The sequence below is a fragment of the Ailuropoda melanoleuca genome, chromosome X (assembly GCF_002007445.2).
Source record: "Ailuropoda melanoleuca isolate Jingjing chromosome X, ASM200744v2, whole genome shotgun sequence".
Classification (NCBI taxonomy): Eukaryota; Metazoa; Chordata; class Mammalia; order Carnivora; family Ursidae; genus Ailuropoda; species Ailuropoda melanoleuca.
Window position 1 is genome coordinate 27639317 of NC_048238.1, and position 13075 is coordinate 27652391.

At 35.8% G+C, this 13075-nt stretch overlaps 1 protein-coding gene across 9 annotated transcripts in view; it reads right to left on the bottom strand.

Moving 5' to 3' along the window:
- DMD (dystrophin) overlaps nt 1-13075 on the bottom strand; it is a 2070581-nt gene that overhangs the window by 1209114 nt on the left and 848392 nt on the right. For all 9 annotated transcript variants that reach the window (XM_034649821.1, XM_034649815.1, XM_034649816.1 and 6 more), the window contains 3 exons: nt 2526-2705; nt 2093-2221; nt 345-515 (listed from right to left, as the gene is read on the bottom strand). In XM_034649821.1, coding sequence (XP_034505712.1) covers nt 345-515; nt 2093-2221; nt 2526-2705 — 480 coding nt within the window. The remainder of the gene's footprint in view (nt 1-344; nt 516-2092; nt 2222-2525; nt 2706-13075) is intronic.

The window sequence follows — 13075 nt, forward strand, 5'->3', positions numbered from 1 at the left end:
GTTGTTGTTGTTGGCCTGCAGCATGCTATTTGTTACTTTGCTGTAGGTTACCCCTGAAAGTACATATGTAAACCAGTACAGAATGCAGTTCTAGAATAGCTGTGGCATGAAAGGAAAAATGACAGAAAGAGAGAAAGAGAGAGACAGGGAGACTGGTGGGGGTGTAGCGGGGAGAGATTGATCTCTCATGAGATTCAGTGGTAAAATTTCCTTAAATACATTTTGGCCTTCATTTTCTTTTTGAAAGCCTTGCTGTGGGGGTCGCTTGCCCCCTTCAGAGTACTGCGCAACCTTCGCAAGAGATCATTTATCACTAGTTTCCACCTTGGAGCAGATCTTCCTACCTTTCCAGTCTTAATTCTGTGAGAAATGGCTGCAAATCGATGGTTGAGCTCTGAGATTTTGGGCTCTATTACTTTCCTGCAGTGGTCGCCGCGGTTTGCCATCAGGTTTGCTGCTTTGTCACGCGTGGAATCCACCTTTGGGCGCATGTCATTCATTTCAGCCTTTAAACGCTATATTCCGTGAGCAAGAGACAGGGCTTGAAGTTAGTAATTAAATGGAAGTTGAGAGAAAGCCAGAGAGTGAGAAAGAGAAAGAAAGAACGAGCACATGCAGAAGAATACAGAGGGAGGAAAAAAGCCAACTTCCATAAAACAGAGGAGAAGACTGAGAATGTGTGCCATTTCAGGAAAACAGGTCGCTGTCCTTGTTTAAGTTGGGTCTAGGTTTATTTTTAGCCTGAGGAAGGACGAGGGATGTTTTCCTGACTTCTCTATGTTGCCCGCAACAATTGTAATATTTTTATATTTAGTCTTATTTTATCTTAACTCTACTCAATTTCATAGCTGTGAAGCAATTCTAATATATGCTCAGGAGGAAAGGTAGCTGAAGAACAATTTTCTATTCCTTCCTGGGTGCTTTTGAGTTCCCTTTTGTTTATCATATTAAATGTCATGGGGAAAAATTGATTTTCCAACAGATAAGGATTCTGTGTCACAGACAGAGAGAGTAAGGGAGGTTCTGCCTGATTCAAGGGGTCATAGCAGGTGTAAGTGGAATAACTCAGATCCTATTATTTCAAAGACCCTGAAGGAAATTCACTGTAAGATGGCATTCCTTAACTACACATCAAAGGACAAGAGAAAGCAAGATAAGGTACACACAGCAGAGTGAATATGTTTCAGGGATAGTCTGAATCACAACAGTTTTTCAGTAAAAATGAACTATAATCTTTGGAAAATAGCAATTTCATAAAAAGGAAACAAATGAATTGTTCAGACAGAAACTACAATTTTTGAGTGTTCTTTAAATAGCAACCCACTAGTTAAATACCATTATTTTGGCAAAATAAAATAAGGAATCGTTAATTTAAATGAAATTTGTTAAAAATTCAACTCTTCCTATTTAATTGAGAAAGATGTTATCAAATGGAGATAATATAGCATCAATAAGATAGAGTCACACATTATATCTCTCACATCCTTTTATAGGTACCTTTTTTTTTAAAAATGAAGATTAAGTTGCCTTTCTGAAAGATGACTCAGGACATCCTAATAATGGGTTTCAGCACACAAAGAGAGAACACAAAGCCATGTTTACTTTACATATGGTTAAAAATAAAAACATCCAGATTTATATAAGCTCAGTACTGCTACTAATTATGAAGATTTGGACATTGCATAGGCAAAATGTCCAGATGATTGAATTTTAGGTGTTTACTCAGATAGGCTGTCAAAGATACCAGGAAACTGATCCTTGTGTTAGATATAAGAACACACTACTAACTAGTCAAATGGGCAGGAATTTGCAAAAAATGACACCAAAATATATCCTGGAATCCCTCTGTCATCAGAGTTTAAGTTTTGTGTAATCAGCTGAGAGGTGGATATGGGCAGATATCCAGATTACAAAACTCTTCAAAGTCATTAACTCCCATGTGAATTAAGAAAATAGGGAGGGAAGGAAAGTAGGAGGAGAGGGAGGAAGGAAGAGAGGAAGAACTTTTTTCACTCTTATTAAGAAGTCCTTGATGATCGACCTAATTGGTGTGCAGTTAGAAAATTACTTTTTATAATGTTTTATTTGCTACCTTAAGTATGTCTTCTTTTTGCTGAGGTTTCTTTTTCTCAGATTCATCCAAAAGTGCTTCCGCCTGAACGATCCAGTTTGTGATGTAATCCACATTCTGGTCAAAGTTTTCCATGTGCTTCTGGTATTCCTTAATTTTACAGAGATATACCATAACATAATATTGGTTAGGCAATATTCTTAAAAGATTTTTCCTACTTTCTATAATGTTAAAAGACAAAAAAAAATAGTATCAGTCAAATCACACTTAGGTGTGATCGCCATATAAAATACAGCAGAGACATGGCAAAATATTAAAATATAGTTATAGGTGTTAAGAGCTAGCATTTATGTGAAATTGAGGAATTTGCAGACATAAATATTATTACTCAAAGCATACATAATTCTCTCTTATAACGGAGAGGGGTTGAAAATCCTCTAGTCTCTTCTCTTACCAACAAAAGGTTTAACCACTCTTCTGCTCGGGAAGTGACAGCTATCCAGTTACTATTCAGAAGACTCAGTTTATCTTCCACCAACGTCTCCTTCTTGCCCAAAACCGTTTTCAAGGCCTCTCCTAGCTCTGTAACACTCTTCAGGTGAACCTTCTGCTTCTCAATCTCTTTCTGAATAGCCTGTGAAAAGGACAGTATTTGAGCTTGGAGTAATATACTATAGTCTTTAGATTTAATGCTTTTGAAATGGCTGTGTATATGGTTACTGCAGTAAGATTTTTCAGTGATTTAAACCTTCAATATGTCTTTATTGATGATGAAAATCATATCATATACATTGTAGTTTCCTTATTGGATAGAGATAAGCATATATGTATACAAAAACATGATGAACTTCTATTTATGATTGTTTACATTAACAGATAAACATACATATTGTCCATCTAAACATGTTTATATTTACTTAATTTGTAAATGTACTGGCTGAAGGCAGACCTCAGAAATCTCATCTACAAATAAGCAACTGCTTTAGAAAATTCATCAATTAGTGCGCTCTTGTATTTCTACAGTAGACACTTTCAGCATTTTAATGCCACAAACCTATTTGGAATCTGATGAAACATAAGGACTCTTCCTTATAATAATATTTTTTAAGTCCACCAGATTTTAAAGGAAAGGAGTTCTACTGCAATACAATATACAAAATATCTTTTTAAAACTTGTAAGATAGTAATACCTGTTTTCTTTCCTAACGTGTTACTATAATAATCTAGCAGATCCTTAGGATACTTTAAAAGTAGTGGTAACCGTAACTGATGTCGTGAAATATATACAATGACTAGAATGTGATGTAAAATTATCTGCCATCTCTACCGGTGGCAAAGTTTCAGGAACTGCTTCTATTACTGGGGTTTCCTGCTCACATTCATAATTGAAAAATAACACTTTAATTTCAATTAGAGGTCCATGAAAATAAAGAGACAATATGAAAACCTTTAATAGAGCGCCACCATTTTCTAAGATTTGACTTACAAACCTTGAAAATGAGCACATTCAATATTAGAAATTATGTAGAAAGTTGATAGAAAAACTGATCCTAGTAGAAATGTTTACAGTCAGCTCTACCCCCAGCCCTTTTCTGCTGATGTATCACAGCTGACCAGGTGACCATCTAGCACCTCCCTACCCCTGTCCCAATCCCTTTCTTGCCCTCAGACAGTTGTGGGACATTTCACTAGGGGGTAAGCCAGACCAGATCCTCACAAGAAGTTTAACTGAAAGATACAGAGACTGTGATAACACACCAGCTAAGTCATTTAGAAATGGAACTGATGTCTTCACCACAGCCATCCAAAGTCATAGACAAAATCACTGGGGAGCAGAAACAGTAATAAAGAGGAGGGAACCCACCTGCAAAGAGGCAAATGAAACATGTATGGAGAGTAACAGAGGTGGTCCAAGTAATCAAGACCAAGAGCAAGGGTCTCTATGAGGCCAGTTTGTATCTCACCTTTAATTCTTAGATGCTCTGTGGCTGTCTTTCCTTTATACCATCAGGCCTGTTGCATTCAAAATCACTATGTGCACACATTTTGCTTTTGCCTTTCACATCACATAAATAGGGGGAATAAATGAGGTAAAAAAAACTGTATAAAGTAATTTGTGCACAAAGATATTGTTTCTCCTAACCCAAGATAATCTTTTGTATTTGTGTTTTTCTTTTCCAATAAAAAAATATCTGAAATTCAAGTAATTAGTGCCAAATGCACTTAAGGGCTATCTGTAATGCACGTGTCACCTGTATTACATGGGTGAACTTAGCTATTCATAGAAGGAATTCCTTCATGTAGCAATCATCAATATTACTGAGCTCCTACTAAAGGCATCACTGTTGTAGTAATGACATAGGTGATTCTACTTAATTTAAGAAAATAATGAGAAATGCCTCCTTTGCATGAAAACAGCCCCTCTGGAATTTGATTTGTGAATGGTCATGGGCTAGATTTCAGCCCTTTCATTCCTTTCATCTGCATCCTTGTGTAGAACACAACTTTTAAAACCTTATATGGTGGCCATTGTTCTAGGCACTGTGAATAAATGACAAAGAAAGTTTCTGCTCTTATAAAACTTATACTCAAGATGCATTTATCAAAGATATGGAAAGACAGGCAAATGAACATGCCCTCCTTCCTGCATTCATTCCAGACTAGTGGCTTGTCACCACAGATGATTTATTTGCAAAGGTAACACCTTAAAAAGTTGAATCTTACTTTGTATTTGGATTGCTAATTATCTCTTAAAATGTCTTAAAGACGACACTATATTTTGGCTTTGCTATAAAAAGTTGTGTACACAGACATTTGTCTCTTCTATGCCAGGCAATGCAATTAAAGGCAATGGGAATTTCCAAATCTCAGAAAGGTTAGAAGTTTTGAATTTAGGAAATACTGTTGCCAAAAGTTCATGGATCACAACCAACTATTATGGATTAAACATCTGCCAAAATTCTATAGCTAATTTTCAAGAGAAAACGTTTAATGTCCAAGGATACTTCATTCAGTTAATGAAGAATAAAACAGGAAATGTAGATAACTTCTAGTGTCACTTTAGCTTCCCCAATATTATAAGATAGAACTCAAAGACATGAAAGTTATTGCCATAATGAACATAAGCTTGAAAAAAGCAGTGACTATCATGGTGGTTCATCACAGCTTATGGCCAAAAGTGATTCACTCTTTCCACTCTTACTGTCAAAAAACCTAGAGTTAAATCTTCACATTTGGCATTCAAGAACAAACTGGTACTAAATCATTTGTAGAAATGCTATTTCTCATTAGGAAAAATACTGTGCTCATTGAACAGATTTTCATTTTCCCTACAAAAGTATTTTTACATTAGTTTCAGGTATATAACAGACTTATTTTATATTAAAATCGTGACTTTATTATCATCTTAGGCTTCAAAAATATATACTGATCTGGCTTTCTGAAGATCTCAATTAAATATCAGTTAGTGAATTTGCTTTTGGTGCTTAATACCCACTCTGTACTGTGCCAATCACTGCCAGAGATTAGAAAGGAGGTAGTCTTTGCATACCCTGATTTAATTTTACCCATAGTGTAGCTGCAGAGAATGGCTAAAGTGCAATCAAATAATTCGGTATCATACTAGAAAGAACATAATTTATTGACAAAGATGAGTCATGGCTGGGATGAGCATGAACAGCTTTAAGGGAGAGGTGATACTTGAAACTGAAGTTCACCATTAAGGATCGGATGGTTTGGATTGACTACAGACCATGTGCCAAACAATCCAGAAAATATGAAGGTCAGAATCAAAAGCCACCCAAAGAAAAATATGGGATCCTTACTGGAAAGCAAAAAGATAAATTTTGTGATGTCAAGGAACCAGCTCTAATAGTTTCCCATACCATAAGCATGTCTACGCTTGCTGATGTATTGAAAACTGAACCACTGGACTGAACTCCAGCTACTGTTTTGGCCATTCTTTCCATACCCTCATGCATACCTCTCAAAGGAATGTAGTTTCTTAAGGGGGTGGTGAGATGGGGAGAAAGAGTTGAACAAACATGTTACTTCCTTCTCTTAAAAAGCATCCAATCCTCAGCATGCATGCCTTCTCCAGCTGCCGTGCTGGGTGAGCAATGGAGAATGTTCTGAAGGGTCTACCCTTCTGAATGGACAAGTCCAAATTCAGTGACTAAATCGATGAAGTTGTAACTCAACTTTTAGGTTTTTTTTTTCAATCTTGTTGTAATGTGACAGCTTCTAGTGTTGATTTTAAGACTGAGTAAAAAACAAAATTATGCATATTAAGTTTTATTTTGACCTATGACATGATCATAAGTCCAATTTCGGGAGTTTCACCAGCAGCTTAATGTGAACTACACACTTGGCACCTGGGGCTTTTAATGACATAGGAAAAATATCAGCTAAGAGAAGAACTCGGTTTAAATATTAACTGCCATAAAAGCTAACACGTTTTTACTGTCCATATGTTTAATCTCTAAGATTTGATACCAGCTCCAGCATAGCGTCAAAACAGTAAACACTAATTTCTATGATTTCAAAGACATAAATGTGTTGTCGACTTCTTCCTAGCCACAGCAATTTCCAAAAGCTACTCCAATTTCCTTATAATAAAAAAGAGGTAGCACAGGTTAACTTCTCCTAATAAAGATACCCATGTGTTCAGTGAAGGATGGAAAATACATTCTTATTCATTCTTCATATCCAAAAGTTAAATCACTCGAGTTTAATTTAAAATGACATGAGGTTCAGGATTCAGCCATCAGCTTATCAATTCATTACACTGATGGGTTAGCAGGATGGAAAAACTCATTCTGTTGGTTTCTAATGATCACACCATCATGTGATGGAAACATTTTTGTTAATTTTATTTAAAGGTGAAATGGTAAAAAGTGTAAGATTAATAATCTGGTCCCACAGAAACACATCTACAACTATAACAGGGGCAGAGAAACATACCCCACTTGGGCTTGACCTCTCACTTTTCCAGAGGTCCAATGGCTTCCAAAAGGTTTCCTGGAATTTCCTAGTGACTTAGATTCTTAGGATAACTTCTCTGACTTCCTATCATTCCCACTCCCCACCCCCAACCTTTTTAATCTATGTCTCCTGACCCATAGGTTCAGTCTTCATTCAGCCCCACATTTAGTTAAAAAAAAAATGTGCCACGATACCATTTCCATATATCTTTCTCACTTTACTAAGATGCTACTAAATTCTTGCTTATTTTAGCTCTTTCTTAATCTCTTATGCAAGTGCCCTCTAATATGGATGAAGGGTTAACTAACACACCCAAAAGGGTATTTTAAAAGGTACCCTTCCCCAAGTAGATTCTGCATTTAGTCAGTCTACATAAATATTATACCATTCCTGGTCATCAGGAATGGGAGAGAGTTCTTTCACCTTTAGGTACAAAATATAGTTATGGGAAAAAACTTAAAAATTACATTATTGCAATTATAAAGTGCATTTATCACATATTAAGATTTCTGAAATTGACATGACATTTAGAATTTGTATTTATGTTTAAGGTGGTAGTGTTTCTTTTGATCTACTACAGCTGTAATTAAATCGATGATGCATCATACAATCTAATATCTTAAATGTGATAAAATATGATATTAATTGTTTTCACAGGTCCCTACATTTCTCTGCCACGGCTAGTGGTTTAGGACACATTTTATTATTAGGCTAAGGTGATGGAATAATATAATGATAAACTCAAAAAGAACATAAAACATTAAATAGTGGATTTTATGGCAATGTATATTGACTTCTTATTAATAATGTATTGTCTATTAAAAAAGAATTTCATGAAAGCAGAATGTGCAGAACAGAAATTACAGCTATAACTATAATGACAGTGAATAGTGACTCCAATGGCATTTAACAGATGTTCTATTTTCTAACAGCTGCTTGATGCATTCATTGTACCAAGTTAATGGTCTGCTAGTGTTATTTCACTTCACAGATAAATTACTATGCTTGCTTTAAAAAAAGATATGTAATTTTTCATGGGGATGATAGTGTAACAGACTTTAGAAATAAGTAATAGTTCTTATGCTTTTATATAGCTAAGAGGAGTGATGAGTTGAAGCAATTATCCAGATAATCTAGGACCAGAGGCCAGATCTCTTTAAACTGTGAAAGGTGATTGTTTAAAAAAAAAAAATACAGGACATGGTTGACTAAACTGAATGCAGATCTCATAAGACTACTTGTACTGCATTATCTAGTGGTTCTCAAACTTTCTGAATTATTAGAGACACTGGCCAAACTCAGGCCAATTAAATCATAATCTCTGGGGATAGGCTCCAGGCATTGATAGTCTTTCAAATTTTCCCAGGTGATTTCAATGTGCAGCCAATGCTGAGAACAAACTGGCAAACAAAATGATGCATTCTGTCACACGATTTTACTGGTTGATTGTCATTAAATTTTAGGACTAAAGTGACAGAAGAAAGATAATTGAGGAAACTTATCACTGTTCTTCCTCATGTTGAATATTATAAAAATCTGTCCCTGAAATCAAAGTGAAAATCACAATGACTTGTTACATAAGTGGCTATTTAGACATCAATTATTTTGCATTATTTAACACCCTGAATTGAATTCAACATCTGTGTGTATGGGTGATTCTTTCAGGCAACTCTCGGTATCCTGACACTACTGTTAATAAAATCTAATGGTCAATTTATGAAAAATAGGAGATATGAACTATCCAAAAAGCTGATGGATTTAAAGTATTAAAGAACTGAAATAATTTTTTCAGGGAATTATATTTGATCATTTTAATTTTTATATAACACTGTGAATATTAAAAGGGCTTTAATGTAGCTGAATTATTTAAATGGCTTTGAATTTTTGACTACTGAAACTAAATTGGGAATACATGAAATTTGCTAGTGGTTAAGCCAGAAAATCATACTTTGCTGAAGCTTACATTTTCCAAACATAATGACTGTCAGAGATATAAACTTCTATTTAATCACATAACTATTTACTTTCCTACAGTTATATTTTTGTGCTCAATTCAGATGCTAAATAATTGTAGCCATAATGGGATATTGGGAATTAACTGACTTATATCCAACTAATCAAAGTGATTTTAAGACATTAACAAATGATAATTTAAAATCTAAAATCACACCAGTGGCAACAGACTACAGGCTATAATAGGAGACAAGTGCACACAGGATTTTCATTTTTTTATTTTCATGCAGACTTATTTAATCTGCATTTTAAATTTAGCCATTGTGTATATTTTTCATATTGTGAATGACAAATACCTTTTTGGTCATGTTAGAATTAGATTACCTTAAAATTATTAGAAAATATGACTTCTAACAATAATTATAGTGGGGAAAAAGCTAATGAAATCAAAGATAGTACTGGATTTTAATTGTGGATTTTCTGTGTGTCAGGACTTCTATTTTCACATCTATAAAATGGGAGTATTTGATCAGATGATTGTTCATGTTTCCATTTGTTCTAACACTTACCATAATGTCAGAAGCATGTCAGCATTTTTCTCTTCTCTCAAAAAAAATGCCTTTTCGTTATGTTTTGTCATCTCTTAAATTGCATTTCACTGAATAGATATTTATTGAGCATGCACTATGGGTCATTATTATTTTATGTGCAAGGGAAACACCAGTGAACAAAACACATATTTTTCCGTGTTCTCCTGGCAAGTGAAATTGTTAATGTCCATGGTAGTCCAAGAAGATAGAAGCTGTCACGACAGCTCAGGGATCCTGTGCAGTGCTGGTACTCAAACTTTCCAGGTGCTGCTAATCTCTTCTAGTTTGCCTTACCATTTCCTTCCACTGTGTCTGTTTCTACTCTATAGACATCAGTGTTTCTGATCTCAACCTGGCAAACTCCCTTAACAGAGATTTGTAAGGTATGAGGGGAGAAAATGTCTAATTCTGGAACTGTCACAAACATGACAGTTACAGTTTCCTCAAGCCATCTCTGTTGTCCAGATCATGCAGCTAGGAGTGATCCACTCTTTCAAAAAAAATTTTTTTTTGAGAGGGAGAGAGAGCGAGTGAGCAGGGGGCAGGAAGGGGAAGAGGGAGAGAGAGAATCTTGAACAGGTTCCATACCCACAGAGCCCAACACAGGACTCAATCTCACAACCCTGAGATCATGACCTGAGCCGAAATCTTCAGAAGCCTAACCAACTGAACCACCCAAGCGCCCCTCAAAATCTTAATATTAATTTTCCCTCTTTACCACCACTCTAATGGAGGCAGACTGTTTGAGTTTTAAAATACAGGGAAAGGGCTACTGAGCTTTAGGAATTTCAAATTACCATTAACAGTATAACTTTTCAATTCCTATTATTAAACTTTTTTTAATTTTTTTTAAATTTTTATTTATTTGGCAGAGATAGAGACAGACAGCGAGAGAGGGAACACAAGCAGGGGGAGTGGGAGAGGAAGAAGCAGGCTCACAGCAGAGGAGCCTGATGTGGGGCTCGATCCCATAACGCCGGGATCACGCCCCGAGCCGAAGGCAGACGCCCAACCGCTGTGCTACCCAGGCGCCCCCCTATTATTAAACTTTTATCTCATTTCTGTTATTATTCTAAAATGTCTGCTTCCTGTTATTTGAATTTAATTTTTTTTTACCGTTTAATGGTATGGACTACCTTTTAAATGTATTCATTTTTTCCCCTGTACCTGCAATCTGGAAGCATAAGCATATGGTGGAAGCTGACAGGACAGTTTTTCTTGCTTCCAGCAGTGCCTCCAGCTAATCAGCCTTGCCACCATCCTAGCTACTTCTGGAAGTTCTCTCATTCTTTCTTTTCTTGAGACCTCCAAAAATCTGATCTGAGATACCTAAGAGAGTCTCAGGTTTATAGTCATCCCCAAGTAGACGGTACTTTTAAACATTTTGAAATGTTTCATACAGCACTCAGTATCTTTTGGGAGGGCTATGTGCTCTAACACCTCTGGTTTTGAACATGTGACTATAAAATTCGGAGCAGGAGTAAAACCTAAATGAGAGATTTTGTTTTGGAAAGTTCACTTCTACAACTTTGTTGGCCTATCAAAAGGACCCTGCAGTGCCATACTCATACTCATTCATGAAGAAGACACGGAAAGTCCAGGGTCAGGCTCATGGCGTTGGTTTTGCACGGAAGCAGACTGAGAGAAAAATGGCAATATAAGCCTTTTTATTACGTTTAAGAATATTAATAAAGGTGCTATCTCATTTATGATCCCGTCTAATTTTTCTTCTGTATCTAAATTTTAGAAAAATGCTCTCAATAGTACATTAAAACTATTTTAATGATAGTTTTAATAATTTGAACACTTTGAATCTCAGAAGTATGTTTACTTCCATTTCAGTTATACAAGATGAATCAATAAACTCGAGATCTGTTGTACAATGTTTTGCCTATAGCTAACAATACAACATTGTAACTGGATAGATCTCACGTTAAGTGTTCCTAGCACAGTAAAAACAAAAACAAAAAGTACGTTTACTTTTTATTTTCCCCAATAGGAAGCTTGGTGCCAAACTTTTTTTTTTAAGATTTATTTAAATATTTGAGGGTGGGGGGGGGAGAAAGAGAGAGAGAGAACAAGCCCACACTGGGGGAGGAGCAGAGGAGAAGGGAGAGGAAGAGGTAAAGAATCTCAGGCAGACTCCATGCTGAGTGTGGAGCCCAATGCAGGGCTTGATTTCATGACCCTGAGATCATGACCCTGAGATCATGACCTGAGCTGAAACCAAGAGCCAGACGCTTAACCCACTGAGCCACCCAGGTGCCCCAGCTTGGTGCCACATTTTGAGGCTTTAGCCTCCTCTGCCTATTCCACTATCCATGGGATATTGTGGGCATATTTCTGTACAAAGTTTCCTACTGTAATTTCCCCTTTCTCTAGTTTTCTAATTTATTTGTGCTTGGCCAGATGAATCATATGTATCTCTATAAGCCACTCTAGATATTTTTTTCTGGACCTAGATACACAATAAATAAGTGTAATTAAAATAGGATAGAAGTAAAGCTCAAAGGATTTAATTGTAGTCAATATATTTGAACGTATGCTCTGTTTGAATAAACTAAAGGTCAAGTAAATACTTCATTAGTAACTAAATTTGATGTATAAGATTTTTATTTAGACATTCAAATATTTTTATGTGTAAATAAATACAATTTTCTTAGATCAACATAACTGAAAGAAATTCAGTAGAAGTAAACGAAACGCTTTAAAAATAAACTGACTCTACATATTCAAATTTTCTCCAAGTCAAAAATACTTGGAATGATTGGCAAGTACATTCAATGTATTGCATTTAAATGAATACTCAATTTATTTTGAAAAAAAAAACTGACATTTATCCTTTGAAATGGCAGACAAGATTTAACAGTTGGAGTCAAGTTCTCCATCTACCAAGAGAGCATGTGAAATGAGAATGTACTACGGAATCACGGGGTTTAATGTATGAGTTTGATTTTTTTCATCTTAAAAAATTATCATAAATGTAATGGCTTTAGATCTGTAGGTCACATGTTTTTGTTATATGGTTGTGACTTTTGAAAAAGGTTTCAGCACCCTCTAAGTGACTTTATTTATTTTTTTTAAGATTTTATTTATTTATTCGACAGAGATAGAGACAGCCAGCAAGAGAGGGAACACAAGCAGGGGGAGTGGGAGAGGAAGTAGGCTCATAGCGGAGGAGCCTGATGTGGGGCTCGATCCCATAACGCCGGGATCACGCCCTGAGCTGAAGGCAGATGCTTAACCGCTGTGCCGCCCAGGTGCCCCTCTAAGGGAATTTATTAAACAAAGTAAGTAATTTGGATGCAACTGTGTATACTTCTACTTGACCACTAAGGGGTCTTAGAGTATATCATTAGCATCTTAGTGTTTCAAAAGATCCAAAAAAAAGTGGTAAGTTATTATATAAAAAAGAAATTCCACTTTTCCATACTTTTTTCTTGTTGGATCTCAAATTAGTATTGCTCTTTGGTTTACG